Raw genomic sequence first — 27,688 nt, 5'->3', positions numbered from 1 at the left:
CCCAACGATTCCTAAACCCTATTGGCTGGAATATGAGGAACAGACGTTCTGTGTGATACTGAAGTGCTAATTCTACTTTTAAAAGCTAGTGCATTTAACTTTTGGCCATGTGATTTCCAGAATTTCAAATGAAGAGAGCTGTATTGTACCACACAACATACAGTACAAAATCTACATTTTGAATCCAAGGAAATTTTTAAAAGCAGAAATAGTTTATTTATTTATTTTTAAAGCAAAAAGGAGAGATGTCCAAAGGGCAAAAATAAAAAATAGATCCAACCACAATTTATTTATTTATTTTTTTTGTTTGTTTCTGTTACCACCCCTCTCCATCCCACCCAGTAGGACTACAGGATTGACAGTTCAGTTACAGGGCAATTCATCAAAAATAAAATAAAATAGCATGGCGACAAAAAAAAAAAAGTCCTATCGTAAACCCAGGAAGTGAGGGGTGGCTGTGAGTAGTGAGTACCTAAAACAAATGTCAAGTGACTTCCTGTGGGAAACAGGAAGTGTGTAGGACGGTCACAAAGGAGGGGCTTTTGAATGTGGACTTTATATTGCACTCCCAAGAGAACCAGAACACCAAAGACAAACGAAAAGGGCCAAAACAGATGAACCCCAAATCCCTGCAGATACTGTGTGCTGTACATATCTGTCAAACACCCACCCTTACCCAGCCTTAAAAGTGACTCCAAAAAAGGTGGAAAAAATGATATTACTGCATTTAAGTAGAACCTTTGAGAGATTTTGTTTTGTGCGAGTATATCCCAGCCCCCCCGAACACTGAACGCCACGCCCACTCAGACACACAATGTTCCCAAACCCAGTTTCCCAGCTCCCATCAAATATGCAGGCATGCATATTCTGTGTGCCTCAGGGTTCATACAAGGGTATACAATTCATCGCCTAGGAGACACTGAACCAGTAATAATACAAAAAGAAAGGGAAAAAAAAAGTTCACTACAAACAATGAGGATATTACACATTTCTAGATGTTTTTTTATCATTGTTCAACTTGTTTATGCATTTAAAAAAATCTATCCCATGATTGGACACTGGTAACAAAGCGGGACTTGTGTTAAAACGTTCACTCATGGTTGGACACTGGTAACCTGGAGGTGGGCCTGCTGTGTGCTTTGACCACATTTCAGCTGGTGAATCCACAAAGACCTCCCCCCTCACACCCCATAATCGTGGCTCATTATCATAATTATAATCATAATTCATTGCATTTTCTTTCCCTCCCCAAGTTGCTGAGTAACACACCCTACTGAATGCAGCAGTTGTGACCGTTGGTGTCTTTGAATCTGAGACGCATCTTGGGTCGGTATTTTTCGAGGTAAAGTAGCTGTTTGGAGTTGAAGGCTCCACGTCTCTTCCTGAAAAACAGATACATCAATGAGTAAATAAATACTGGAGACCGCATCAGCAAAAATAAGCTGTGGAAAACAGCCTTATGTTCCAACAGGCACCGATGTGAGTTTGACCCAGATGGTCAACGACAGTGTGACATTACAGATTCTCTGTGACCTGGGTGAGGCAGTGCACAAACACATGCCAACGCCTGCACATGGGCCATGTGCTTTACTTCAAGTAGCGTTAAAAGGAACGTGCTGAAATTACACAGCAAAATGATGACTCATTTAGAAGGGGGAAATCGTATGCCTATGCAATTTGTACAATGTGTGAAATGCTCTGGACTTCAAAAGGACAAGGAACATGCTGGTACTTACTGTCGTATAAACTGCACGGCATCCTCATACTTCATCCCGCTTTCAATTAAGGCTAATGCCACCAGAACAGGTGCTCTGAGAGAGAGAGAGAGAGAGAGAGAGAGAAAAAGAAAGAGAGAGAGAGATGGAGAGAGATAAGCACTGTGCCCACGTGTGAGTGCAAATGAGAAGGGCGAAGGTAAACTGAAGTCAACCAGGCGAGGTGTTTGTGATGGTAATTATTAGACACGGTGGGGAAAAATAAACAACAGTCAAGTACTCCCCTGCAGCACCGATTTCCTGAATTTCACAACTGCCCGGAGAAGGTGAAATCTATGTCACTTTCCCACAAATACCTTTCTCAAAGTGCACTGGCCATACATAAAAAAATGGCCACACTAATGGAGAGAGCAGGGAGAAAATAAATGTGAAACAGCAAACATACTGAGCCTTTTCCGACATGGTGGATTAAGCTAGAGGCTCAACTGCAACTGAACGGGGAGTAAATAGTTTCTGGCGACAAGTGCTTTGCACTCCATTTCAACATTGTGCTGTGCATTGCCAGTAATTCTTTCCTCAATGGAGTAGTTTGGTGTTTGTGGCAAAAATAGAGTGGCAATAACCAGGAGAAGGAAGTAGTAGAGGTGGGGTAATAAAACATTCACTAACCAATAAACACTGAGAGACTGAGAAAGGGCCAGCAAGAAAGACTAGAAAACAATGAAAAGACAAAACTGCCTTTGAAGTTTTTGGAAAACTGTCTCTGCCTCTAAAGCAAATGTTACCCCATCCCTCCTCCATGGACCATTAGCATACATGTAATTGTTACCCCATGAAATGTTAACTGTCGAGTGAAAGTCCACTACAGTTGTATGTTAGCATACCATTTCCTTCCTGGTGAAGTTGATTACAGCTTCATTACACAAGCAGAATGGACTGTTAATTTCATTCAGAATCCCTGGGTGTATAACCCATGGAAGGGGGGTGCATCTGAAGTTTAGAATCACATCGTGTAAGTCTCAGTTTCCATTCTGACCTACAATAATTAGTTATTCACAACCCCTTGATTAATATCTTCTGTTGTGTTGTGTGGCAGTCTTTCTCACAATGAAATCACAATACAGAATCAGTAGGATCAGAGCCAGTTACGTCACATGAAAGCCAGGGGCTTGCTAGGATTTGGGGACGTGTGAGGACAGAGGAGTGCTCTGATCCGCGAGAGTGGTGCACTGTGATATCGGCCTTTCGTAGAAGCCCGCGCTGAGCCCCGGCTGGCTCCCGCCCAGTTCCACCCCTGCGTGTTCACAGTGCTCAGTTCTTACCCTGACTCTAATCTACACGGGTAAGACAGAACAATAAAACGCTTTGTCTTAATGTTCAAGAGAAAGTGAACACTTCACGGCCGTACTGTTCGTTTTCTTAACAATATTCTTCCCCCGAACGTGAATTCAAGGAATCCCTCAGAGAACACAGGACTCTTAAAAGTGCAGGCTTTGTTTGTCGGCAGACAGAAAGAGCAGCATTTGTTCGGTCTGGGTTGCCATGGCGCGCGTCCCGGAGGGGGACAAGCAGCGCCGTCGTTTAGTCTGCCCGGAGGACACCGGTGATTAGGCGGCTCAGGCAGCCGAGCGCGGTACAGAGCGCGGGCGGCGTCGCGCTTTCCCAACACCTCCCCGTGGTCTCAGCCGCAGCCGCGGCGTGAAATTGCTCTGGGATATACAATAATGCGTCTGGGCCCAGATACCGAGGAAGCGCTCTGTTTCAGCCATTACAGACGGTCTATCAATCTGGAGAAAGGCTCTTATTTTGTATCCCTGGATAACCGTTTAGAGATTCTAGCGTAAACAGACTGACAAATACATTTTACAATCTGTGCGAAAGGTGTTATATGAACAGTGACACCAAGCACTTCATGAGTCTAAGACATACTCTGACATTACAACATTGGGGCCCCTTTGTTGTATATTTAAGTGTAGTCTGAAATTGGCTATACAGGTACATATACGTACGTGTGCGTGTATTTGTGTGCAGGACGCTGTTGCTAAACAGATGCAAACACCGAGCCTACCTGACTTGCCTTCTAGTGCAGAATGCATACACAGGTTAAATGGAACACACAATAACAGACGGATGCAGGCGAAAGTCTGGTTTTACAACAAACTGAAAAAGATGCTGGAAAGGCCGTTTACACTGGCTACAGCAATGACCTTCCACATGAAACACAGCACAGACGCACTTTAAGGAGAGTAAGGCGCAGCTACCAGGAGAACTCCCGCATATGTCAAGAGAAATCGGCAGAAATGGCTCTACGGAAGCGAAGCGTCCTTAGTGTGGTGCGTGCAGGAGCAGCTCGGTTGTTAAAGCTCACGCGTGGCGCTCTGGGCGGGGCTGAGAATCTGAACCTAAACGGGCCCTGGCTCATGGTGGGACCCGCGAGAGGGCCGCAGGTGCGGGCGGGGCTCCTCGGCGGGCGCGCTCACCGGCCCAATCCTGCGACGCAGTGCACCGCGATGCAGCAGCCCGGCTCCTCTCGGAACTTGGTCTTGAGCAAGTTCAGCCAATCGTCGACAATCTGCGTGGGAGGAGGGGCGCCGTCATCGAAGGGCCAGTCCTACGGAGAGAGAGAAGGGAAAAAAGGAGGCCGTTAACAGGTACTCTAGCCAGGAAAGGCAATGCTATGTCATCTGCATTATACGTGCTGATTTTATCACACCCAAGTCGTCCTGCTTATTTTAAAAGCAGGATGGTAAGTCCAGGCTGCAGAAGGGTTACAGGGTGGTACACCCAACACAGTGCGACTGAGGACGCAGGCTGGGGAAAATGGCACCCCCTAAAGCCTCATATCTCACTGCCATTTTAAATAGAGCCCCCCAGATCCCATGTTCGCAGTTCTGAGCGCCAACCGCTACTCCATACCGCGACCTGAGGTTTGGGAAAGCTAGATGCTCATTATGCTACATGGGCATCTTACCCATGCGTCTTGCATATTTGGCTGCAGGGGAAAAAAAATCTGAGATCGCATCAGTATGCAAGACAGCTAACCAGCTTGAGACCACCTCCTAGACAGGAGAGAAAAATGATCGCTCCCATCTGCTATAAGCATGCTGTCTGTGTATAGTAGGGTGGTACTATTGCTGACAAAATACTGCGCAATAAGCTTTCTGCACAGGAGGACAATGGCTAACAATACTGGCTATATCTACTTGCAGTCTCTATGTACCGCTGCCTGAAAGGAAACTGAATTTTGGTTGTACTCGTCTTTACTCCCGTATATGACTCTAAGCAGAAACCTGAATGGTGAAATCTGAGAGGGTATAGGCTTAACAGCTACAGTATGAAAATGCATTTGATGTAAGATCTACATTTCAACACTAGGGGTTACTCCAAATTCTCCTCCAGGCCAGTGAAGCCCATTAGCTCCCCTATATCAATTTAGAATCAATCCCTGCTGGGCGGTCACCAATGCTTCCAGGATAATACAAATGACCTCATCTTTTTAAATCTATATCTTCAAAAGTTGCTTGCCGTCTTTAAATCCCAGCCCAGACCATCCATAGCACTGGTCTAATGCAGGGAGATTAAAGCCTTTACCACTTTAACAGCTGCCCAAATACCCCCTTCTGCTAGCAGTGGACAGATAGCAAGCAGCAGGCACATACGCGTGGCTGCACACACTTCAGACAACAAAGGAAATATGCGCAAGAGACCTAGATAAGAGATAGAGAGATAGAGAGAGAGAGAGAGAGAGAAACGAAAGAGAGCAAGAGACAGCGAGAGAGAGAGACAGAAAGCAAGATAGAGAGCAACAGAGCAAGTGAGACGGAGAGAGAGAGGGAAGAGGTGGGAACACAGAGCCAAATCTCTCCAGCAGAATGTATCTCTTACATCTGCCCAAACAGCTGATGTCTACAAAGTAGGGCTGTCATGATTCATTGATTAACTCAAATTAATCAATAACAACAAGAATCCTAGAATTTTTTTTGCATCAAAGCTTCCATTTCCATTTCATTAATCTGCTGGACGTTCATTTCAACATGGCGGCGCAGGCAGAGTTCTGAGGTCGGCCCCCATAAAATTTCTAAAGGCTGGGCTTTCACGCCAAAAGCGACACAAAATAGTTGTCTGCCGCCACTGTAAGCAGAGCGTTCTTTCCACAAGAGCAAAACACGAATGCGCCAACATCTAAAGAAAAACATCCATTCACAAAAGTTGTCTCTGATATCGAGATGCAAGTTTCCCGTTTGCGATGGCCGGCTAGCATTAGCGAACTACCAATGTAGGCCAAGTGAAATGTGAAAGGAATACCTACAATGACCTTTCGTTGTTGCAGCAGTTAGGATTCTGGAAGAGAAACATGTATGGGCATCAGTCCACTGTGTAGGCCATACCTTGCAGCTGGTAGTCAACCATTCTCTAAAGAATCAGGCCATCAGCAGGTAGCCTACATAGGGGCTTTTAGGATCCATGTAGAGAACTGATCTTAAAGCGAACAGGCCCGTACCAAGCGCAAAGCCAAGCAGCGCCAAATGGGCATAGCTCAGCACATGCTGGTGCAGGCTGTGAGTACTTGCTGAAGCAGTACTTATCACATGCTGAGCAGAAGGCTGGAGGAGAGGTGGCCAGTAACAGCTGTGATGTCAGATCCCACTGTGACTCAGAGGGGCCAGCACTATCTGGACCTCAAGCCTGAACAATGGGCCATCAGTGAGGAACAGAACAAAGCACTTGCGAATGTGCTACAGTCTTCATGAGTGGAGAAGAATATGTAACCATCTGTGCTTGTACCTGCGCTGGTACAGGGACTTCTGAGGTCAGAGCGGAATGCAACTGTTGAAACTACCCCACTCACGGGGTTCCAAGCTGATACTATGGAACTGATACGGGAGGGAGTGACAGATTTCTGTCGTGAACTGGCACCAAAAACGATCCTCATCGCTGCTGCTCCGGATCCCAGATTTAGAAACCTCAAGCTCTTAGCCGCTGAGCAAACACTGAAGGTCCAGATGACAGTACAAAAACTTGTACTTGAAGCCAGAATAACAAAATCTGAGCGAAGCACACAGGCTACTGTCGGACCCGCACCTCAAGATAAATCACTGCCTCCAGAAGGCAGACATCCCTTCAACTGCCTCCGGCTCAACCTCCAGCACCAGTGATGAAGGAGAAGAGAATGAGGAGCAGTCACACAAGCAACTTGTTAAGAACGAGGTGCTAATGCATTTCAGGGAACATCCCATTCCCATGAAAGAGCCCTCTATCATGGTGAAAGCAAAATGAAGCTCGCTACCCAGCATTCCCCAAACTAGCTAAGTCCTTCCTGGGTGTTCCTGCCACATCAAGAGCACTTGCTCTCAGCACCGGGGATTATTGCTTCCGATAATTAGTGATTACTTCACATGAATACAGCCAGGTCTACCTCAAGAACCTTCATGTTTTTATTGAAGGCCTATTTATTGTATAATAATATAATGTATTTTATTCTTCTAAAAAGCCATTCATTTTCTGTAAAAATATTTTGTTAATGAGGCTGAGAATGTAAAAGACAGTAGACAAGAGGCTAAAAGTCAAATTGTACAAAAAGGTACAATTTAAAAAGAACAAGGGGAGCTAAAGACTTGAGGACTGTTGAGCAATAGCTTTGTTCAAAAGCACTGTGTGAAAACGACACTGTTAAACTGCAAGTTAGTGAGCATTAACAATAAAGTATTCCCTCGGGTTTTTCTTTATGCGATTAACTCGTTTAATTGTCAGTATAATCGACAGAATACTCAATTACCAAAACAGTCAATAATGACGGCCCGACTACAAAAGCTTCTTAACGTCTCCTCAGCATTTCAGCAACCCTACACAAATGTGTTCCTACAGCTAACTAATAGAGCACTAAAGAGAGCTGCCAGGCTGAAAGGGGCCCACAACACATATACCTGGTAGCAGTATACAGATTTATCCTAGTTACACAACACTTCTCCTGCTCATTCCCCTTATTAGTAGCTTTTCTTGCTTATCCCTGCTGCCCACTCCTTGAACCTACAGAGGGACACAATCCAATCTTGAAAGTACCATGGTACAAGACTAAACATACATTGCACAAACTGGTGAAAAAGTGCTACTTCGCAGCTTGAGTGGGTACATACTGTACGGTAACCTGGGCGAGGGCGTGGACGCGACAGAGGAAAGGTCACCGGGAGACCGCTCGCGCGATTCTGGGCAGGTCGGCGCACCGCCGCCCCTCACCGGCTCCCCGGTGAACAAAGAGCCGCAGTTCGGCGGTGCTCTCTGCGGCGCTCCGTCTCCCAGTGCGTCTGGCTGCTCTGGCCATTTCTGAGATTGCCGTAATTACAGACGCGTTTAGCAGGCGCCTTCACCGCGCAGCCGGTGTGTACACAGAGGGGGGAAGGCTAGCAGATCTGCCCACGGTTTAGTTCCTCCCAGTTCTGGGGCTCAGACGCCCCCTCACCCCCACCCCCTTCCTCCCGCTGCGGGGTATGTTAATTCTGACCCATTGCGCGGACTGCCTGTCTGCTGCCACGGAGACAGACCGACCAAACGGGACAAAGGTCTGCCGCTCCAGACAGAGGCTGCCAGATCTCCCGGGCTCATAACTTAGCCAGGCCTCGCCTCATTAACCAGCGCCGTGTGACATATTATTACACCAGCACGCCCGTCACCAAACAGACCAAGGGCAAGTGCCTGATCTCACACATTAAACCCATACACAGATATACCTCTGACTTACTCCTGTACGAGCAGAGAGAGGTTTTAAAAAAAAGCCTTAGGATTCAAAGGAAAAGTACTGGTGTGCACCAGATAAGGCTATCAGCCGGGGGCAGTCAGTAAATGTATATGGTCGATGCGGGTGTACGGTAAGCTGCTCGCACTCACGAGGTGGTTCTCTGCAGAGCGCTTTCTGTGCAGTCCTGAGCCCCACCCCAGGATAAATATAACACCGGCAGAGGCACCGGCAGCCCAAGGGGGGCGGAGAATAACAGGGCTCAATGTTACTGGCTCGTAGAGGGGAAGGAAGGGCCTGAGGAGGGTCTAGGGTGTGGGAGGTAGCCACATGTGTGCGTGTGTGTGTGTGTGTGCGTGTGCGTGTATGGGTGTGTGTGTGTGTGTGTGTGTATATGTGTGCATGCGGAGGAGGCTAAGGGGGCGGTAAACTCCCAAATCGTCCTCGGGAGTGGGAGATTAAAGCTCTCCTGGCCGCGAGGCCGGCCAGCTGTGCGGGAGGCTGGCGCGCTGCACAGACGCGGGGCTGTGCACATTATCTGGGCCCAAATCTCCTCCCCGCGCTTCGGCCGCCGGCGCGCGAGCCAGGAGGGAGCCAGCCGAGGACACGCCGCCCGGGCGCCGCGCGGGGGCGGGGCTGGGTCGGCTCAGGCCACCGGCTCCGGTCAGAGTGCGCGCGGCTTTGCGCCGAGAGAGCCGACTGCCAGAGAACCTACCGCCAGTCAGACGCTACAGACAACGGGACCAGAGAGCCGCCGTCGTCAACACTGGCTCACCGAGAGCGAAGCGGCGGCGCCCGAATCCAGCGGTGCTAAAACCCACAGTTACTGAAGCGCTATGCAAATGAAAGCACTCTCTGACCTATCAGTGGAGAGCCGTTTGCTGAGCTCTACAGCTCTCATATTCTGACAAGCTTTAGATTTTACTGAAGAGGACAAGCATGCCAAACGTAATTCTGCACAACAAGCTGGTTCCACATGACGCTAAGGACATGCTACTAAACAGAAGCAATCATGTGCAGCTTTACACTGAGAAAACAGACCTTTCATTAACAGGCTTGGATACTAGGCGCTAACAGAACACAGTGACTTGGTTAATTTCCCCCATCTGATGCAGGGCCCTGGGGCTCGACCAAAATGCTCTGGGCCATTTTTCCCAGAAATGAGGGAGGGGTGAGAGAGAGGACGAGGGTTCTTACCAGGACCTGGATCCCTTCCTTCTCCACTGGCGCCTTGTCGTAGGTGGCTTCGCACACCCGCACCAGTGTGTGGACCTCAAACTTCTTCAGCTCCTGAGAGACAGACAGACACACGCAAGGGCCTTAATCCAAGCGCTAGCACAGCGGCGCGACTGTTCAAACAGTCACACGCAACTACAGCACAGGTCTGTACACATCGTGCCGTCATTACGCCTGGCAGCTACGCTGACAGCAACTTTTCATTTGATATATTATAACAGAAAAACATGAAAGAGTACAGTTAAATGCAGCCATTACGGAACCAAGAAAAAAAAAATGAGAACAGGATGGAACTAAGTGGCTTAAATGTTCCTATATTCTCATCAACTGAAGAGCTGAAGCAACGCCCACAGCTTTCAAATCTGCATCGAAAGGACACATTTTTGCTAATTTCTACAGAGAACCTCTGACAAGAGACCTTGACATGCAATAAAACTGGAGGGGGTGGAAACTACGGGCTAACGCTCACACAGCTTGTTAAAAGTGGCAATGCTAGTGATTGCGGTATTTTTAACTTTGAATTACATTAAACAATCATTTAGTCACTAAACTATGCAAAACTGAACAAAATTGACATGCTACATTTCCCAGAACCTGCTAGATGTAGAGCGGTTTAGCCATGTCCAAGCATGTGTGTATAAATAAGTGAAAGTAAGGTGGAGGGCCTACCTCAGTAAACTTGTTGAGAGTCGCGTTGGTGGGGTTGTGGGTGATGAGAAACCTCATGCACTCATAGACGATCTCCACGGCTGCTGGGCGGTTCATTTTGGCGAGAGGTCTTTAAAACAATTATAATAAAATAAACTTACTTCTTTAAAAAAATAAAAAGGAGACTTTGGCTCAGAAGTCAGCAAGGACGTTCTAGTACAATTTGGTTTAAAAAAAAAAATATTTAAAAAAGGAGAGGGGAAGGCAACACGTCTTTACTACAGGAGGGGTAAAAAAACAAAAAAACAAACCATACAAGACTGGGGGAGGGGAGGGTATCTAGTCCAGAATGCTCCAGGGATTAAAAAAAGAAAAAAACAAGGGAATCTATCCTTCAGTCATCCAAGTAATTGCAGCAGATTACCCCATTCAGGAGAGGTGTTCCGAGTGGCTGATGAGCTAGGAAACTGGAAGAAGGCAGGTGACTGAGTTTGCTTTTAATTTCCCTGCACTGGGACAGGAAAGTTCTAGCCAAGGACTACACGTGAACCCAGGAGGCAGTGGGAAAGAGCAGCTTTGGTCCCAGTGTGCTGGTTTTCAGGGGGGCTTCTGGGTAGCGTAGTCCACTGGAGGGGCCCGGATGATTCACTTGTCTGCAGGGGCGAGGTGCTGTGCCTGGCAGAAGTCTCCGCTGACGTTCGCAAACGCCATAAATGTGCGGCCTAATTCAACACCGAAACACTGTGGAGGGCAGAGAGAGAGGACAGGTTAGAAATTAATTCAGGAACACAAACAGAGAACATTTCCTGAACCTCGAAGAGAAAATGAAGGCTGGTCACAGTGCGTCGGGGCTTCGCTTTCAACTACACACTAAACAGGAAGACTACAGGTGTCACCGTCGATTAACCCGATTCACTCTCAAATTTGAAGAGTCAGTTGCTGTGTGTCCAAGCTGTGAAACATAGGACCGAAGCTGCAAGTCCCTGCACGAGAACATTGAAAACTGAAATAAAAGGACACAGTGGGCGGTACCTGCGAAGCCACACTGCTAACCACCAGCAACCGTAATGGCACTCTGCAGGACATGAGTGAGGATGCACATCGAGCTGAGAATCGTCAGATCAGAAAGTCACAGGTTCTGAGAACAACAACAGGGTGCTTTCACACATCTCAACCATCACACATCTAAACTGCAATATTCCTTTTCACAGACTCAAATCGCAGTATCAAGTTTAAGTGAGCCTTGTCTTTTTCCCATTCACCTCTTATGCAACAACAATAAATGTTGCAGTAATAAATCAAAACCGTTGCGCGGGGTTTGTGGAAAATGAAAAAGTATCACTTGCTAAAATGTCACTCAAATGTGCAGGACAAAGCGCGCGCTGTTGAAGCCGAGAGAAGGCCACAGAGTTCTCTTTCTTTGGGAGCGAGATCAGAAAGAGAGCCCGGCCGTCTTTAAGGGGGGGAGGGGGGGGCTGGCGTCGAATGGAAATGTGACCTCAAAGGCCGAGAGCCTCCACTTCTCTCGCCCACGCTGCCCCCTCTCATACGGATTCCAGCGCTCCGGGGCCACCTCCCGAAACAGAGCTGGGAGGCCCACCGAGGCCAGGGGAGGCGGGGCCACAAAGAGAAGGATAAATCCGAAATGTTTAAAGTGTCAAAGGGGGTCCGTTTGCAGCAGGTTGAGAGGTGCTGGATGCGGCTGAAACCGTGTTCTCTCCGTCTGTAGTCGGAGCCAGTGGGGTGGGGGGGTTGGTTATGGCGTGTGAAGTCCGAGCCGCAACTTCCGTCCAGTACAGTCTCGGGGAATTATGGGGAGGGCACGGCTTCAAATGTCAGCGGCTCTTTCACAGTCCCACGCTGTTCTCCAGACCGCACCTCGCACCCGCCCGGTCCTCCGCCAAGCACATGGCACTCCTTCAGAGGGCAAGGGCAGAGGAAACATGCACATCAAGGCCCAGATCTCACGACAGGCCTAATTACTGGCGGACTGATCCCAAGTACAAAAAGCGAGCCACGATGCAGCGGAGAGAGCTCCCCTCCCCAACTCTGCCCCGCTCCTCACGGGAAATAAAAAGCTGACCCGACTCCGCGGGGACTGGAGAATTCTCTCTCATAATCTCCGCGCTGTTGCAAACAGACCTCACACCTGGCCCCACTGAAAACGCTCTTTTCCTCATTTCTCCTTTCCGACTCCCCGCCGTTCCCTTATTCAGTCCCAGCTGTGAGGGACAAACCCGCAGCGACAGAAACTCGGTGTGGATCAATAGAGGCCCACCTGGAAGAGACAGCCCGAAAGGAAAGGAAAGGATGAAGGAACGTGAACTGTTCTGCAGAGTGGGAAAACAACCTACTTGCCTACTATTAAGTATACAAGTTGAGTATACTGGAAGAGAAAGTTAAGTAGGTGAGATTTTCTCTAAATGCAGTGTACTTAAAATCCCTGAATGATATACCTAGTTCCAGGGCTTTGCCGAATGTATTCAGGAGCACACTTTTCAGGAAGTAAACCAAGTATTTTTAGGAGGTCCCATAGAGAGGAAGAGGCAGAGCCATCTTTGGGTCCCGTAAATCAGAGGAAGAGGCGGGGCCTTTTTACAGCGTGCCTGTTATGCACTTCTGCAGTACCGCTGGAAAATAGCACGGAGGATATATTTTAAATGCACAGCCTAGGACACATCGCTTGTGCGATAGCCCTCCCAAACCAGCAGGAGGCAGAAGGAAGAGCAGGTTTCTTCCCCCATGATGGGAACTAATGCAAAAACGGTGATGAAGTGAAACTGCAGAGAAAGGGAGAAGCGGGGCCAACGGAAGGACCCAGAAGGCCAGGCGAGCGTTTGCACTCCGAGGCGCGGCTCAGCCGCAAAGCCGCGGGCACGCTCCCCAGCCAGACGCTGACAGCACTGAACAGTCTCTCAGAACAAAGCAGACGCGCAGTCATTGCATTACATTATGTCATTTAGCAGAAGCTCTTATCCAGAGTGACTTGCACAACTCTTTACATAGCATTTACATCACATCCATTTATACAGCTGGATGTATACAGAAGCAATGCAGCTTAAGTACCTTGCTCAAGGGTACAACGGCAGTGTCCTGCAAATGTTGCACAATTTATGATTCTGACAGGATGTTTCAGGAGTTTTCAATCTTATGAAACTTCTGACAAATTCCTTGCGAGCCGTTTTTCCAAGTGAAATGTGAACGGAAGAAAGCGAACAGATCACACGTATGGAAAAGGACAGCACTCCGCTTAAACAAGTTAAACAAGGCACTATCCCTAATTTCTCCTCAGTAATTTTCCTCAAGGAAGTTTTTCGCTCTCTCTTTTCAAACAATGTAGGTCATTCCCAGTCTTGGAGAAAATCTCCCTGTTATTGACACACTAGGCTCGGATTGACCCAGTAACACTGTCGCAGGCATGTACCTGTCACCAGCTGCGCTCCACTTACTGGCAAAGCCAGCACTGTACTGGCGGAAGCTGAGTCAGACTTGTGCAATCCGGCGGCTCTGTCGTCGCACCGCACACTTACACCTTCTGCTCCGCTTTCCGGGTGACTCACGGAGCGCACCCGACCGCATCCGCCGGGGCTTCTGAGACGGAGCCTGGCCCACTTTCGCAGACACGGAGGGAAGGAGATCAATCGGGCTCTGCCTCGAGACAAACTGGGCTAAAGGTTGCTACTGGCCCGCCGCTGAAGTTCGCCCAGCCTGCTCCGTGACCCATTTCTCTCTCACGTGTTCCACCTTTAAGAGTCGAAAGAGGCCTCGCGGCTCGCCTGCGATTGGCCGGCCCTAGCAGGCGATTAAACGGCTGCGTTTCCGCGGCGAACAAGCGGGGTAGCGTCGTTCACGTGAAAACAAGCCGCGCGGTCAGGACGTACAGAACACGGGGGGGGGGGGGGGGCAGTCACACATCTGCTGGCGGCGATGACTCCTCCCTGAACAGGAATGCATATCAAACAGTTTCAATGCAACCTATGGGAGCCCGTAGGCGGCGCATAATTTAGGCTAGATTTACTTGTCGAATGGAAATCCTGCTCAATGTTTTCAGCAGACTTATCTTCTGAAGATCATCGAAGCACAAGCAGTTAGAAAACAGGGCACAGCACTGTAACACTGGCCAAAAGATCAGAGGAGATTCTGAACTGCTTTGCACTCAAGACCCCACCATCAATAACACAAGACACAGGAAGTCTCTCTGCTTACAAATCCAGTCAAGATACCAAAACAATAAATCTCAATATTCAGCAGAAACCAGAAATGGAAATATAAAATTTCACATTTAATTATTTAAAGGGAAAAGGAGGGGAAATTCCAATCGATCAAAAATGAGATTTGGGAGAGGGATGGATTAGAGCAAAGTGTACTCGATAATGTAAATAAAAGAGGATTCATATGTACACAGCGTTCATAGAGGAAGACCCTCTCCTTGGATAACCCTAAACATTTCAGAACTAGCAAGGCTTTCCATTGGCTAATAAATGCAATACAAGCTCGCAATCCATTTAAATCCCTAACATGACTTTTATTGCCAAGTCAAGTCTAGCTTCAGTCCGATTGAGATGCCACAGTTGTTTTCATGAAAATAATAAATACAAGCAGACCCACAAAAAAAGACAATACAATAAATCCAAAGTTTACAGAGGATGAAATTAAATTTGAGTCAATATACGGAAACGATGGCATCAGCTGCTCACGGCAGAGCTACTGGTAGCAATCCCATTTTCTGAGCCGATGTGGTATTCAGTGCAGGATTTCATAGCCTTGCAAATATGAATCCATTTACAACCTTATGTACACAATAACATGTAGCGCAAGAGCAGTAAGACCGTTTTACTGCAACAGAATGCTAAAGAAGTAGAGCTCTGACAAGGGGGGAAACAATCCAATTCATAACAGCTAATAGCTTACAAAAGAATATTACTTTCTAAAATAACTAAAAACTTAGTAAACACTACATTTCCCATAATCATTCAGAGTAAAAAATAGCACAGAACTAGGCCTCGTCTCAGCGTATGGGGCCGTGAGGCGCTGAGGAGGTCCTGGCGGGCGGGGCCAGAGGCTGCCGTGTCCCCGCTGGGCGCGAGCGGAGGGGAAGCGTGTAGCGTGTCGAAGCGCCACTGAGCGCGCTCCCCCTGGGTGGGCAGCGTCGACCTGCCAGCGATTAGAGCGGCCCTCGGCCTGCGGAACAGCGAGCGCCGCGCGGGGGAGATAAAAGCCCTGCCAGCTTGCAGCCCGCCTCCCCCCTCTCCCTCCCTCTCTCCCCCACACCGGAGCAGGCTGGATCAAACAGGCCCCGGCTCCCCGTGGAGCGCGCTGATCCGCCGCGCAGAGACTGAGAGGCGCTAGCGGTGCGGTGCGGTGCGCCGCGGGGGGGCCCGGGAACCCTTCCGCCTCGCCGTTTCTCGCTGCCAGGCTTTCCGATCTGGCGCTCGCACAAAAGGATCCATCGGCTACGAAAAGAAACAGCAAAGCGTCCCCGCGGGGTCCCCACGGGCTCCCCGCGGGGACGCTTTGCTGTTTCTTTTCGTAGCCGAGATCACATTTGACTCATCCATATTTCCCCCCCAGGTTTGCATACGTGTCACAAGCGTCACAGGCCGCCCGAGCGGGTCAGGGCGGTAATTACGCCGACACCCTTCGGTGCGCTTCGTGAAAATGAGCGCCAATTGATCGCAGCGGATTAGTCCTGCGTTCGCTGGAGAGCGAAGAGGAAGCCCTTGGGTGTGAGAAAACGCAGAGCTTTGCCCCAGTGCCCGCACACGGTCGCTTCATCCAGAGCCGCACATCGCTCAGCCCAACTCGCAGAGGCCATCGCTCCACTCGGGATCTTCCGAGACTCTGAAGGACCCCTCTCATACCCGGTTGTGTGGTAGGCTTACGCCCAGCAGCAAGGCAGGGCCTGGCCAATGAAAGACCAGCTGCGGCTTGTGCGTAAGCAACTACAGCCAATGAAATTCAGGCCTCGACATTCGCTCCCTTCACAGGGGCCGAGCTGCGACAACCCCAAAAGCCGCTGCTGTCATGGTCACAACTCGGTTACACCAAAGAACAGGACCCCCCGAGTGTTCCCAGGCCCTACTCCCAAAGCAGACACACGCCCAGCACTCCCTCCCCAAATAAGCTGAACCCTTACTGCATAGCCTAGGTGGCTGCCCCTTAAAGTGAGCTTCACGCTGCTAAACCGTTTTAACCTACACATGTACGGCATAAAATTCAACAGGCAGAAATGCGCATGCAGCCCGCTTCTGTTCCGTTTCACATCTCTCATAGAAGGACACAGAGTGCAGGGGATCGGAAGAGCGATCCGTCCGGTACACCACTGCTCAGATCTGGGCTTCATTCCCAGCCAGGGAGCAGCTGCTGTAGGCCTTTCCATGAACAGCACAATTACCCAACGCAAACCCCCCCACCTCAGAATATACGGCTTTTATTTCAGTCACTAACAGCACTGAACTTATTTTAAATCTGAGTCAGGTGTGGGCTAGTTTACAGTGGAGAGGAGGGGAGGGGAGGGGAGAGAGCCCCACCCCCACCCCTTCAGGAGGAAATAGACAGCAACGGAGGTTTCAGGAACAACGTGTCCGACGCAAGGGAAATAACTTACGGCTCGGAACAGGCTTCAAGCGCGAGTTCCGCTTCACCTTCCAGTCTGTTGTGGGTACAGGTGCTGAAAAGGGTGATAACCACACCCTGCCCCCATGCCAGGAAACTAACGCTCTTATTCAGCAAGCGTTCCTGGGGGTCCCCGTCTCACAGCCTTTCACACCTGCACCCAAGCGCTTCCCCATGACCGGCCCACCCGAGACGCACCCGCACGCCTCCACTAAGACTCCCCGGCACGAGACAACAGAGCAACAGAGACTGAAGGCATTGCAGGTATTTTCCACTGAAGGCTAAAAATAAACCCTGTTACAAGAGAACGCACCTAAAAACACACCTACAGCACTGAGGGCCAGTTCCTCTGCATTCCAAAAGCCCCCTGCAATGGTGTCCCCTTAACCAGGTAACTTGCAGGACTTTTAGACACTGCTTAATTTTATTTGTATTTATATATATATATATATATATATATATATATATATATATATATATATATATATATATATATACACACATATACATACGCATATGTATATATATATATATATAATATATATATATATATACACATATACATACACATAAGTATATATATATATATATATATATATTATACTACAATAAGAACTGTTCATTCAGCTGTGAAAAAGGTGTTGTTGGCCAATGCCCCCCCCCCCCCAGCTCACTAACTTGTTCCTCTTTAAGCTATCTGCTTCGAGCACAGTCAGTCCTGAGCGTCGTGACAGATTAACATGCAGTGGAGATCAAAGGCCCTTGATAAAGAGAAAAGGTTTTGTTTTGTTTTTATCATGTTTCAGGTGCTGTCAACAGTTGGACAACCATAACAGGATGAATCACACAATTCACTCAGCTGGTTACACATTCTTCTCTGTTAGCACTGCTGCATCAATCACCAGTTCAGCGTCAGTTGAGCCAGTTCCCTTTAGCAGAGTGACCTCACGCCAACAATTGCGCACGACACAGATGGAATGACATCACATGCAATCACTTCAACTTCAAAGCGCTTAGAAAGTTGTTATATTCCCAGCATTTTTTGTCCGACTTTAAAGGGGCTTCTGAGTACAAACCAGTCACCATTTGCTTAAGCCAAGACATTTTATTGTTTCCCCCGCCCCATGTTCAACTTGTAAACCTGTTAAATCACATTGTTCCTTTTAACTAGGACATAACCATTTTCTGGTCTTCAAACCAAGGTAACAGCAGCATGTCTTCAATAGATATGTGCACCTACCTGTATCTAGCTCTGCACAGTGAATAATAGAGTCACAGGTCCAAAAACTGGTTTTTAAGAACATCAAAGTTTGCAATTGAAATCAATTTCCCTCCCCTTCTTGAAGCACAATGAAGCCACTCATTTACAAGTCAAACCCATAAAATCACCGGGCTGAGCTGGTGATGAACAGGTGTGTGTGTGTGTGTGTGTGTGTGCGAGGAAGTGAAGAGACACTTAACACATAGCCCAGTGCGTTAGTGTCTGCTGGCTTGTTGTTTAGAAGCTAGTCATCGCTCAGAACTAAAAGAGGTCCGTTTTAGTTCCGGAAATAACCTTCTGTTTTAAGCAGCGCTGTGAACTCCAGGGAGGACACACAGAGAGAAGCAGCAGGGAGGAGGCGCAGAGAGAAGCAGCGCTGAGTAACTGAGTGAACTCCAGGGAGGACAGGCAGAGAGGAGCAGCAGGGAGGACGTGCAGAGAGGAGCAGCAGGGAGGAGGCGTAGAGAGGAGCAGCGCTGAGTAACTGAGTGAACTCCAGGGAGGACAGGCAGAGAGGAGCAGCAGGGAGGAGGCGTAGAGAGGAGCAGCGCTGAGTAACTGAGTGAACTCCAGGGAGGACATGCAGAGAGGAGCAGCGCTGAGTAACTGAATGAACTCCAGGGAGGACAGGCAGAGAGGAGCAGCAGGGAGGACATGCAGAGAGGAGCAGCAGGGAGGAGGTGCAGAGAGGAGCAGCGCTGAGTAACTGAATGAACTCCAGGGAGGACAGGCAGAGAGGAGCAGCAGGGAGGACATGCAGAAAGGAGCAGCAGGGAGGAGGTGCAGAGAAGAGCAGCGCTGAGTAACTGAGTGAACTCCAGGGAGGACAGGCAGAGAGGAGCAGCAGGGAGGAGGCGTAGAGAGGAGCAGCGCTGAGTAACTGAGTGAACTCCAGGGAGGACATGCAGAGAGGAGCAGCAGGGAGGAGGTGCAGAGAGGAGCAGCGCTTAGTAACTGAATGAACTCCAGGGAGGACAGGCAGAGAGGAGCAGCAGGGAGGAGGTGCAGAGAGGAGCAGCGCTGAGTAACTGAGTGAACTCCAGGGAGGACACGCAGAGAGGAGCAGCGTATGAGTGTAAAGACAGGATGTGGAGCGAGTAAACACTCCTGAACATGTGGGGGCTTGTCTCTCGTTTCCAAGCAGGGAGGCCCCAGCAGAGGAGGGGAGGGGAGGCCCCAGCAGAGGACGGGAGGGGAGTGGAGCAGGTGCTACAGAGCACTGCCAAGCTTCAGTCTGAAATGTGGTGACTCACCACCAAATCAAACGTTTAGAGTGAAAGCGAGATAGCCAGAGAAAGAGAAAGATTGCTTAAGGTACACATACACTATTGAATTAGCCCATTTTATTTTTCTGCTGCATTGTACTAAAGAGAGGACATGTAACTGTTAGCATCTAAGCCGCGTGTCAACTTCACCCTTATAACTGTGTACTACAGGTCAAGCTCATTTGAAAAACAAAATGCCACATCCTTCTTTCCAATACTTGTATATACATCCAAAAAAAGACACTTCTTAAACCTACAAGAGAGAGGTATAAAGTTGTGTCTCAGAGCATTTGAGAAGGGCCTTTTTTGACAGACAAATAGGACTAGGCAATGTCTCCAGGTGGTAAAGCCATTTAATGACATTTAATCTCCCATTGCAAATCTATCAGCTCCATCGAGCAGGTCAGGCCCTCTTCTAGGTGCTGGACACTGCAGCTTGCCCAATGCCAAGAGACAGGGAATACGCAGCATATTTCCAAGCGGTCACCAGCTGCATGTCGCCGAGGCACTAGTCACCAATGGCAACCAGCCTTCTAAGCTACTATGACCTTCTTTCAACAATATGGGGCATCTCATCGCATGTAATGCACACGTTCTACCAACTGGTCTAAGCTCCTGAGGTGACAGACCAATTATCAAGCAGTGTTGTACATGAGGAAAATGCACCACACCCATAACCGGACAAGCAAGATAATGGGGTACCTCCTATGGTCAGGAATATGGCCTGCACCTTAATTAAAAATAAATAAATAAAATTTAAAATAAATTTAAAAAATCACAAATAGAAATCTAAACTCATTCTCCACTTTGTAACAATATGTAAGATTAACTTGAAATACATTTTAAAAAGTGATAAATATGTAATTTTTCCTCTAACAATGAAGTGCACTGCTGTAAAGCACTTAGCGAGTGGCAGTGACAGTGCATCAGGTCAATACTGCAGTGACGGACTGCACTGAAGCGACCCAGCTAATAACCTGTATGCAAGGGCATGCTGACCTTCCGCTGTTATTGGCCTGCCGGGTCAGCTGCCCAAGCACGGCTCGCCCCTTTCTTACAGTGTTCCGGAATGTTCCGTCCCACAGAGCCACTTTGCTTCGTGAGTCATCAGGAATGCCCCAGGCACACCTGATAAACATCGCTCCTACGTGTTAGCCTGGAACGCGTGCACTTCGATCCGGCTTCGCCCGCGGACACGCACGCACTGACTCACTCGCTCACACGCAGCTCTTACGCCACATGAACGGGCAGGCCCGGGGGCGGGCGGGTGAGAAGACTCCCGGGGGCTCTCCAATACCAGGAAAGAAACACGGGCACGGCAGGTGTGCTCCGCCCAGCACCCGCGCGAGATCGCGCGAGGCCGTGCGAGACGGCGCCGCTGGGCCACAGGAATCCTAGAGAGCCTCTTTTCTTGCCAAGCTGAGGGAACGACGGCTTCCCTTTAAATATTTAACAGGCGGTGGGAAAGGGGGAGCCGCCCTGGGGCCCGCTCCCGCCCGGTGTTTGCACAGCATGGCAGGGTGGGAAGAGAGATATACGGCCTGCTAGCCTACAGGCTGCGGCACCATGATGGCCTACGGGCTACGCTCAGGCGCTGAGAGGAACAGAATAAAGGCTGTCAGCAGCCACATCAATGCCGTTCGATCCCAAATAGCATCGGACCGTAAGGCAGTTATAAATGCGTTTTGCCAGGCTTGCTGTAAATGGTAAACCGAAGCGAGAAGGCTGAACTGCTGTGTGGGGAGAGGAGCCTCTGGAAGGGCAGGTTGGCACGTGGTATGGGCGGGGGCTTCCAGCCTTTTCAGGCTTTGATGGCGTGGGCCCCTGGCCCACAGCCCTGAGCACAGGCAGAGAATATCCTGACAATGGTGCCCTACATGCGCTCCGCACATTCAGCGCGGACAGCAGGGCAGCCAAGTCCAGAAGCCCAAGCAAACTGCGCGGACAACCAGAGGCAATTAAGAAGAGGCATGAGCACACTGAGCACCCTATCTTTTCGGTGTCATTATCCATTCAACACTTATTCAGCAGATGCTATTTCAACTTTAGAAGACTACCTTGATTGAAAAGATACACTAACTACTGCAGCAGCAAAAAGTGCATAACAACACTCAGTAACATGAAATAGAAACCAAGCTGGAAAAAGTGCAAATATAATAGTATACGTCTGTTACTGTGTCACCATAATTGGACCTGGAAATTATGTATTGCACAAGCGTGCACAAGCCGAACACTGAGTACAAAGTAATATTTATACCATGTTGTGACATTTGCTTGCCCCGCAACTATGCAAGTTGCCCCAGTTTGAATACAAAACTAAAAGCTTACCATGAAATAACATTCACTAGGGTATGTAGGCTGTCAAAAATGTTGGACGGAAGTTAACTGTTGATGTATAATCACGCCCCAGAAATAAAATGTCCTTCACACTAACTAAAGAACTTTTAACGGCTCACATGGCAAGGACCTTTCTACCTAGAGTACGCTTGCGTTTCATTAACCTACAGTTACCCAGGAGGACGGCTCCAGGTAGATTTACAATGAGAACAGCGGTGACCGCAAAAAGGGGCTGGGTCTGTCACAGCCTAGGGGAACGTACAGGGCTTATTTGAAAAGAAAACATGACAGGCATGCACTGTAAAACATTCTATGCAAATGAGCATATAGGCCAATTCCTGAAACCTGTATGAAAGGAATTATAGGCCAAACAACTTTCTGGGAAGCAGTCAGATACTCGCAGTGACAGAAGATTAAGGACTCGTTTAGCAGCAAAAAACAAAAGACTTCAGACAACAATTTGACTGAATAATGAAAAGGAGCATCGAAATAACATTATAATGCAGCGTTCAGAACGTGAAGTACTGAGCATGCACATTCCCTTCTACAATATTTACTCCACAAAGATGACCTGAAGGTTGATTATAACAGATATTGAGTATATAGAAAATTACCAGACTATATATCCACCTAAAATAAACACCTACCCAGCTAACAAATTACAGAAGCGAGGCCAGCTTGCCCCCATGCCGTCTTCTAACAAATGTCCAGCTAAGCAGCATTATCTGCCCCTTCTTCTGGGAGTGCGGTCATAAATTGTGCTCTCTGGAGCACTAAAAGTTTTGTAATCATTCATGAGATTTGGAACTGTGAATGGAACCAAAGTATATTAGCTTCGTGCAAAACCCGGTGTCACCCCCCCCCCCTTGCCCTTAGAGTCATGCATTTCACACACCACCAGGGCCACTTCAGGAGGAGTGCGTAATAAAAACAGGTTAGGAGAGTCATGATGTCAACCTATACCTAGAAAACTAAGACAAGCTCCAGCAATCGCACAGTATGCTGGCACCAACCAACAGAAAAACAGGACGTATTCTGGTTATACTTTTGAGTTCCCTGCGGGCATCAACAGGAAGTAGCATTAACCAATCACGATAGTCATTTTTCAGGTGGCTGTTGCTGAACTACTTTGCATATACAGACAACAACTTAAATACAACACGCTATTATGCTCAGCTGCAGCAAGCGCCTGGTTACAGCTTTCCAGAGCAAGAGTAAGGGCATATTTAGGAATTGTTATGCCAATAACAATGCTTGGATCCAATTCAGAGACTTTATAAGCATAAAACGTGCCTTGCATTTAAAACAAAAATCACACTTAACTAATCCGAAATCTAATATCTATTAAAATAACTAAATATGTTACCCCAATGCCCTCAGAGAAAATCATAAACAACTGTAGTTTCTTGCATGTAGCCCTAAACGTGCTAGATACCAACATGCTTACAGTAAATTGCTAACTAACGGGCTTCAGACAAGATGCTAGGCCCCCCACCATACTTACAATGCAAAGGTCATTTTAAAAACTCTTCAACTAAACAAATACATAATGCTGTAAGACTTATTTATTTAAAAGTTCTGCTCTTTATTTTGGTTTAGCACGAATGACTTTGTGGTGAATAATGATTGTGAACAAGCACAAGACATTATTTGCTAAGCATACAAAGTACTGTAGTATAGGCTATACTGGGCTTCCTTAGCCAGAAAGAAATGTATAGCCCATTTTTGTTGTCAGACCTTTGTGCTCCATCGTCTCAGTGTCAAACCAGTAGAACATAAACTATGAAAAATAAATGGAGCTACCTAGTTGCAGTTTGACATAATGGGGCTATATCACTGTCTTTCGGATCTCCATCTTAACTGCACGAAACACTGACACACCAAATGAAATTAAAGCTACTGACTTCAAACAAAAGGCCACTTTGAACTGCTACTAGAACACGCACATAGTTTGCAAGCTTAGTTAGCTGGCCAAGTAGTAACATTCACAGAAACCAGAACACAACACGACTAAGATTCCAGCCAAATTTTCCACAAATTGTTAACCAGTGCATAGCATTCCTTTGCATAAGCAAGCATGTGCAATCTAGGTTGCACACTTATTGCGAACATATCAATTGTTATGATTTGAACATCTTTCAGTATGCAATTGTGATCTCTGCACACAGCTGCAACCCTGTCACAGATGACAGTCAAAATATATGCTGTTACTTCTGCCAAACTGACCCCAAGTCTGCAGGCAGAACAATGGATTTTGAACAACAACAAAAAAAAACCTTGATTAAGCTGCACATTCAAACATTTGTTCAGTAGCTACAATTAATAAATCAATACCAAAAAAGTTGGACATATATCATACACAGACAAACTACAATTGAACTGCCAATGGCAGAGGGGACAAGTGATGTAAGGAAAAGATTTTGCACACTGTCTTGTGCCAACTAAAAATGTTTAGTGCTGCTGATGCTTTGAAACATCTACAGCAATAAGCAAGCATTATACTAAACATTCACTCTAGCATCCATGCTATAAATGGCCTATTAGAAGTGCAAAAACCTTGTTCTACAATTGGAACGATTATAAAATGCATACTGCTTGAGTACACATTTACCACTAGTTTACAGTTACCTCATATTAGACATCAATACAGCATATCATCAATTGGTTTTGCATTATAATCACTAAACAAAGCATCTAAAGCAACTATGTTGCCTGCTTTAAGCACAGCATAAGAAAACTAATGTGAAATGTTAGACTGGTTTAGAAATAGTAAATAACTAGATTTCCTCCACTTTCCTATTGCCTACATGAACTTCCATCACTGCATTATTGGCCTCTCAATACTCACTGCATCCAGCAGACGACCCAAAAACTGCATAGGGCCGCCTTGGAAACCAGTTAGCATTACAAAAGCACTGTGAATAGACATGTTGGAAAATGGTACTAATGGATGTGCAGTGTTTTAATCAAATCTAATGTACTGACCTTCTGAAAAACAAGTCTTACTATCCAGGAAGGAGGAACAGTTTCCAGATATGGCAACACGCGAAAGAATTGCGGTAACTAACTAGATATCGATAAGCCACTCGAGCTCGCTAGACTTGCTCCCGGTGGAGTGTCATCTCCCCACCCCAGCACCGCTGCTGTATTCAAATCAGAGTCAAATTTAAAAGGTGGGAGTTTCCTATCCCCTGTAGTTATAATGTGGTGGTGAACGTTGTGGCTCTCCCATGTTTCACGAAGTATTGCTAGCTCCCCCAGATCAGAAAATAGCCAAATTGCCCTGGATAAGTGGCTTGGTGAAACACCAATTACAAAGGGTAGGGTTAGGGCTTGAGCAGAGGTCAGTTTTCCTCGTTTCCCGCACGCTTCCCGTATTTTTGTATACCGTCTTAGATACACATTTTCACTTTCCGTTAGTTTACAAAGGAAAACTGCACATATGGCAACTACACGTTACACAGTCCCTTGACAAATCCATTTATACTTGGTCATACAATTGCCAGATTGACAATTATTTCATGAACAAATTCTGGTGATACAATTTCCTTCCCAGAGCTAGGCCGATCTTTAGCCAGCCAACGTCGGCCAATTGATCTCGCACTCAAGCCGCTGGATCAAGCAAACGTTAATGCACCCACTTAACCGTTAATTCGCCGGTTACACGAAATTAAATAGTTAATCAACAACCGTGTTCCGACAAACGGCTTAAATTTACATATGCCATCGTCAGTTGTCAGTCATACGGGGTGAAGCCATTGTGCCGTTCCCTGAATGTAACGACATGGCTTGCTTCCCAATAAGAACTAGCTAGCAATTTAGCATTACATCGCTACAGCGTTATCTTGCTAACACATTTCTGGCTCTCCCATTAGCGGGGCGGCTACCACCAACCAAATCATTCTCTAAGCAGCCATAGCTATAGTTATGTGCCATGGATACATTTGGCATTAACGTAACGTTACCTTGCCAGCAACCAACAACCTCAGGCCGCACAATTTGTTTTAATCTATTGGGAACGTGAATTTGGGAATCGATAGATTGCGTATTGACGTTGTGCTAGCCAGTGCTATCTAAATCAAAGCCATGGGATCCCAAACTCTTGTAAATATATAACTGCTTTAGTATTTAGCCAAACTGGTTCGGGTTTTAACATCCTTAACCAGGAAACAGTTTAGTTAACGTTTACTTAAATGTCCGCACGGAATTGCAGATGGTTATAAGAATATGACGGAATGTTAGCGTGCTAGCTAAAGATTGACAACTAATTTCCGATTAGCAAATTCTGACCAGACAACGTTACAGTAATCACATCTAAGAGCTAAATAAAAATTTGATTCGCTAACAGGTAGCTATCTAGCTAACTCCGAGTTTCCCGGCCCACTGTATCCACGCTGTAGCGATAGCGAGTTCCTATTTTCTAAATTGCTAGCACTGGCTAACACATTTGGCAGCATGCTCGACTTGAAAAAAAAAATAATTCTGCTAACGTAACGTCAGCTATCCAACTGTAAACGTGACATCTAAAAAAAGAATGCTGGCGTTAGCTAACGTTAGGTTTCTGACACTAGCAGTATATGGATATGGTTAGACTGGCCGGCTAGCTAGCTACTATCCAACAGTTAACTTAGCCGGTAGCAAGAGGCAAATGGCTGCCGCCTTCCGTAGAATTGCTCGATAACGTCTGCTAACTGCTCTCCTCTCCTAACGTTATACCTCTTCGCCTTAGCCACTGTCCTAGCAAATGTTAGCTAACTGGATTAGCCAAATTACAAGCCAGAAGCAAGCGACCTTCTCTTTGTAGAGACTGTTTAAACTAGCTCGCTGCGATATATTTTTTTGACAAACGGTCCTAAATGTTTCGATACGAACATGAAAGTCGATATTCGCAAACTGTACTACTTACAAACAGCAGGCAGTACATTGAAATCCCGTGACAATCCCGGAGAAAGTGGATGGTACTATAACCGCGGTTTACTCTCTTTTTTGTTCCTCTCGACTGTAAATTCTCGAGTCGATTGGGAGGAGTCACCGGGACTACGCGTCATACGTCAGCCAAACACGTCACTGCCACGCAAGATGGTCCGTGGAAGCGCGATGATATGCCGTAGATTATTGGGAGAGAACTATTGGGACAGTTTGCAGAGTATTATAGATTTCGCAAAGAATAATACTCATCTGTCTCTTCCAGATATGATAACGTTATATTTCAATTTTATATCTTTTTCTTTTATACAACTTCAAATACAGTACTGTATACTTCCATAGTCACTCACTAACCTTTGCATTATGATTCTGCAAACATTACTGTGTCTCTGTTATGCAAACCTATCTCCGAAACAGTGGACCTCACCGGAACCATAATGACATCCCAAAAATCATTTATTTGCTGTGTTATTACATCTACTTTCGCAGCGTTGATTTGGATGGCGGCGTAATTTTAAACCATTTTTTACATATACGCAGAAATCTTGAAATATCATTCAGAGTTGTCACATTGTAATTATTAATACTGCATTTGTAGACATCTAAAATGTGATTATGGATAGTCAAGCGAACCTATTAAATGTTAAAAGGTTTTGTCATATGCTTCCACATTGGGATTTGACCCCCTCTTGTGTGGAATATTGAAATTACACTACACTTCGCAAACCTTTTAAGAACAAAAAGTGGCAATAATAATAATAATAATAATCATCATCATCATCATCATCATCTTGTTGTTTTTTGCTTGTCTCTCATTAATATATTTAAAGTAGGCCTAGATTATCAACACATTTCTCGCTGAAGTGAAAGTAGTAATTTTAACAAAAACACGTTTTCATCAGACAAAAATGGCAAGTTGCTTAGGCATATGAGTCATTGAGTCTATCAGTGAATT

The 27,688-nt window shown here is 46.9% G+C and overlaps 1 protein-coding gene across 2 annotated transcripts; it reads right to left on the bottom strand.

Annotated features, from left to right (window-relative positions):
* Window positions 1–189: 189 nt before the first annotated feature.
* Window positions 190–26,874, bottom strand: ptp4a2b (protein tyrosine phosphatase 4A2b). Of its 2 annotated transcripts, none has more exons than XM_064347651.1 (7): window positions 26,714–26,874; window positions 10,754–11,070; window positions 10,351–10,459; window positions 9,643–9,735; window positions 4,196–4,326; window positions 1,737–1,811; window positions 190–1,382 (listed from the first exon to the last, which is right to left on the bottom strand). In XM_064347651.1, exons 2-7 carry the CDS (start codon window positions 10,756–10,758, stop codon window positions 1,271–1,273), a joined length of 525 nt encoding a protein of 174 aa, XP_064203721.1. In that variant the 5' UTR covers window positions 10,759–11,070; window positions 26,714–26,874; the 3' UTR covers window positions 190–1,270. The 2 variants fall into 2 exon arrangements, with proteins under 2 accessions (XP_064203721.1, XP_064203722.1); XM_064347652.1 differs by lacking the exon at window positions 26,714–26,874 and adding an exon at window positions 24,793–24,811.
* Window positions 26,875–27,688: the final 814 nt, after the last annotated feature.

The sequence above is a fragment of the Anguilla rostrata genome, chromosome 8 (genome assembly GCF_018555375.3).
Source record: "Anguilla rostrata isolate EN2019 chromosome 8, ASM1855537v3, whole genome shotgun sequence".
In the NCBI taxonomy this organism is placed as follows: Eukaryota; Metazoa; Chordata; class Actinopteri; order Anguilliformes; family Anguillidae; genus Anguilla; species Anguilla rostrata.
This window is presented reverse-complemented; position numbering and strand designations above follow the sequence as displayed.

What these genes read in the sequence shown, in the direction of transcription:
- ptp4a2b (XM_064347651.1), bottom strand. An exon ending in AGGAAGGGATCCAGGTCCTG is followed by an intron (nt 4,327 to 9,642) that starts GTAAGAACCCTC and finishes CTCTCTCCGTAG; the next exon opens with GACTGGCCCTTCGATGACGG. An exon ending in TGCGTCGCAGGATTGGGCCG is followed by an intron (nt 1,812 to 4,195) that starts GTGAGCGCGCCC and finishes TCTCTCTCTCAG; the next exon opens with AGCACCTGTTCTGGTGGCAT.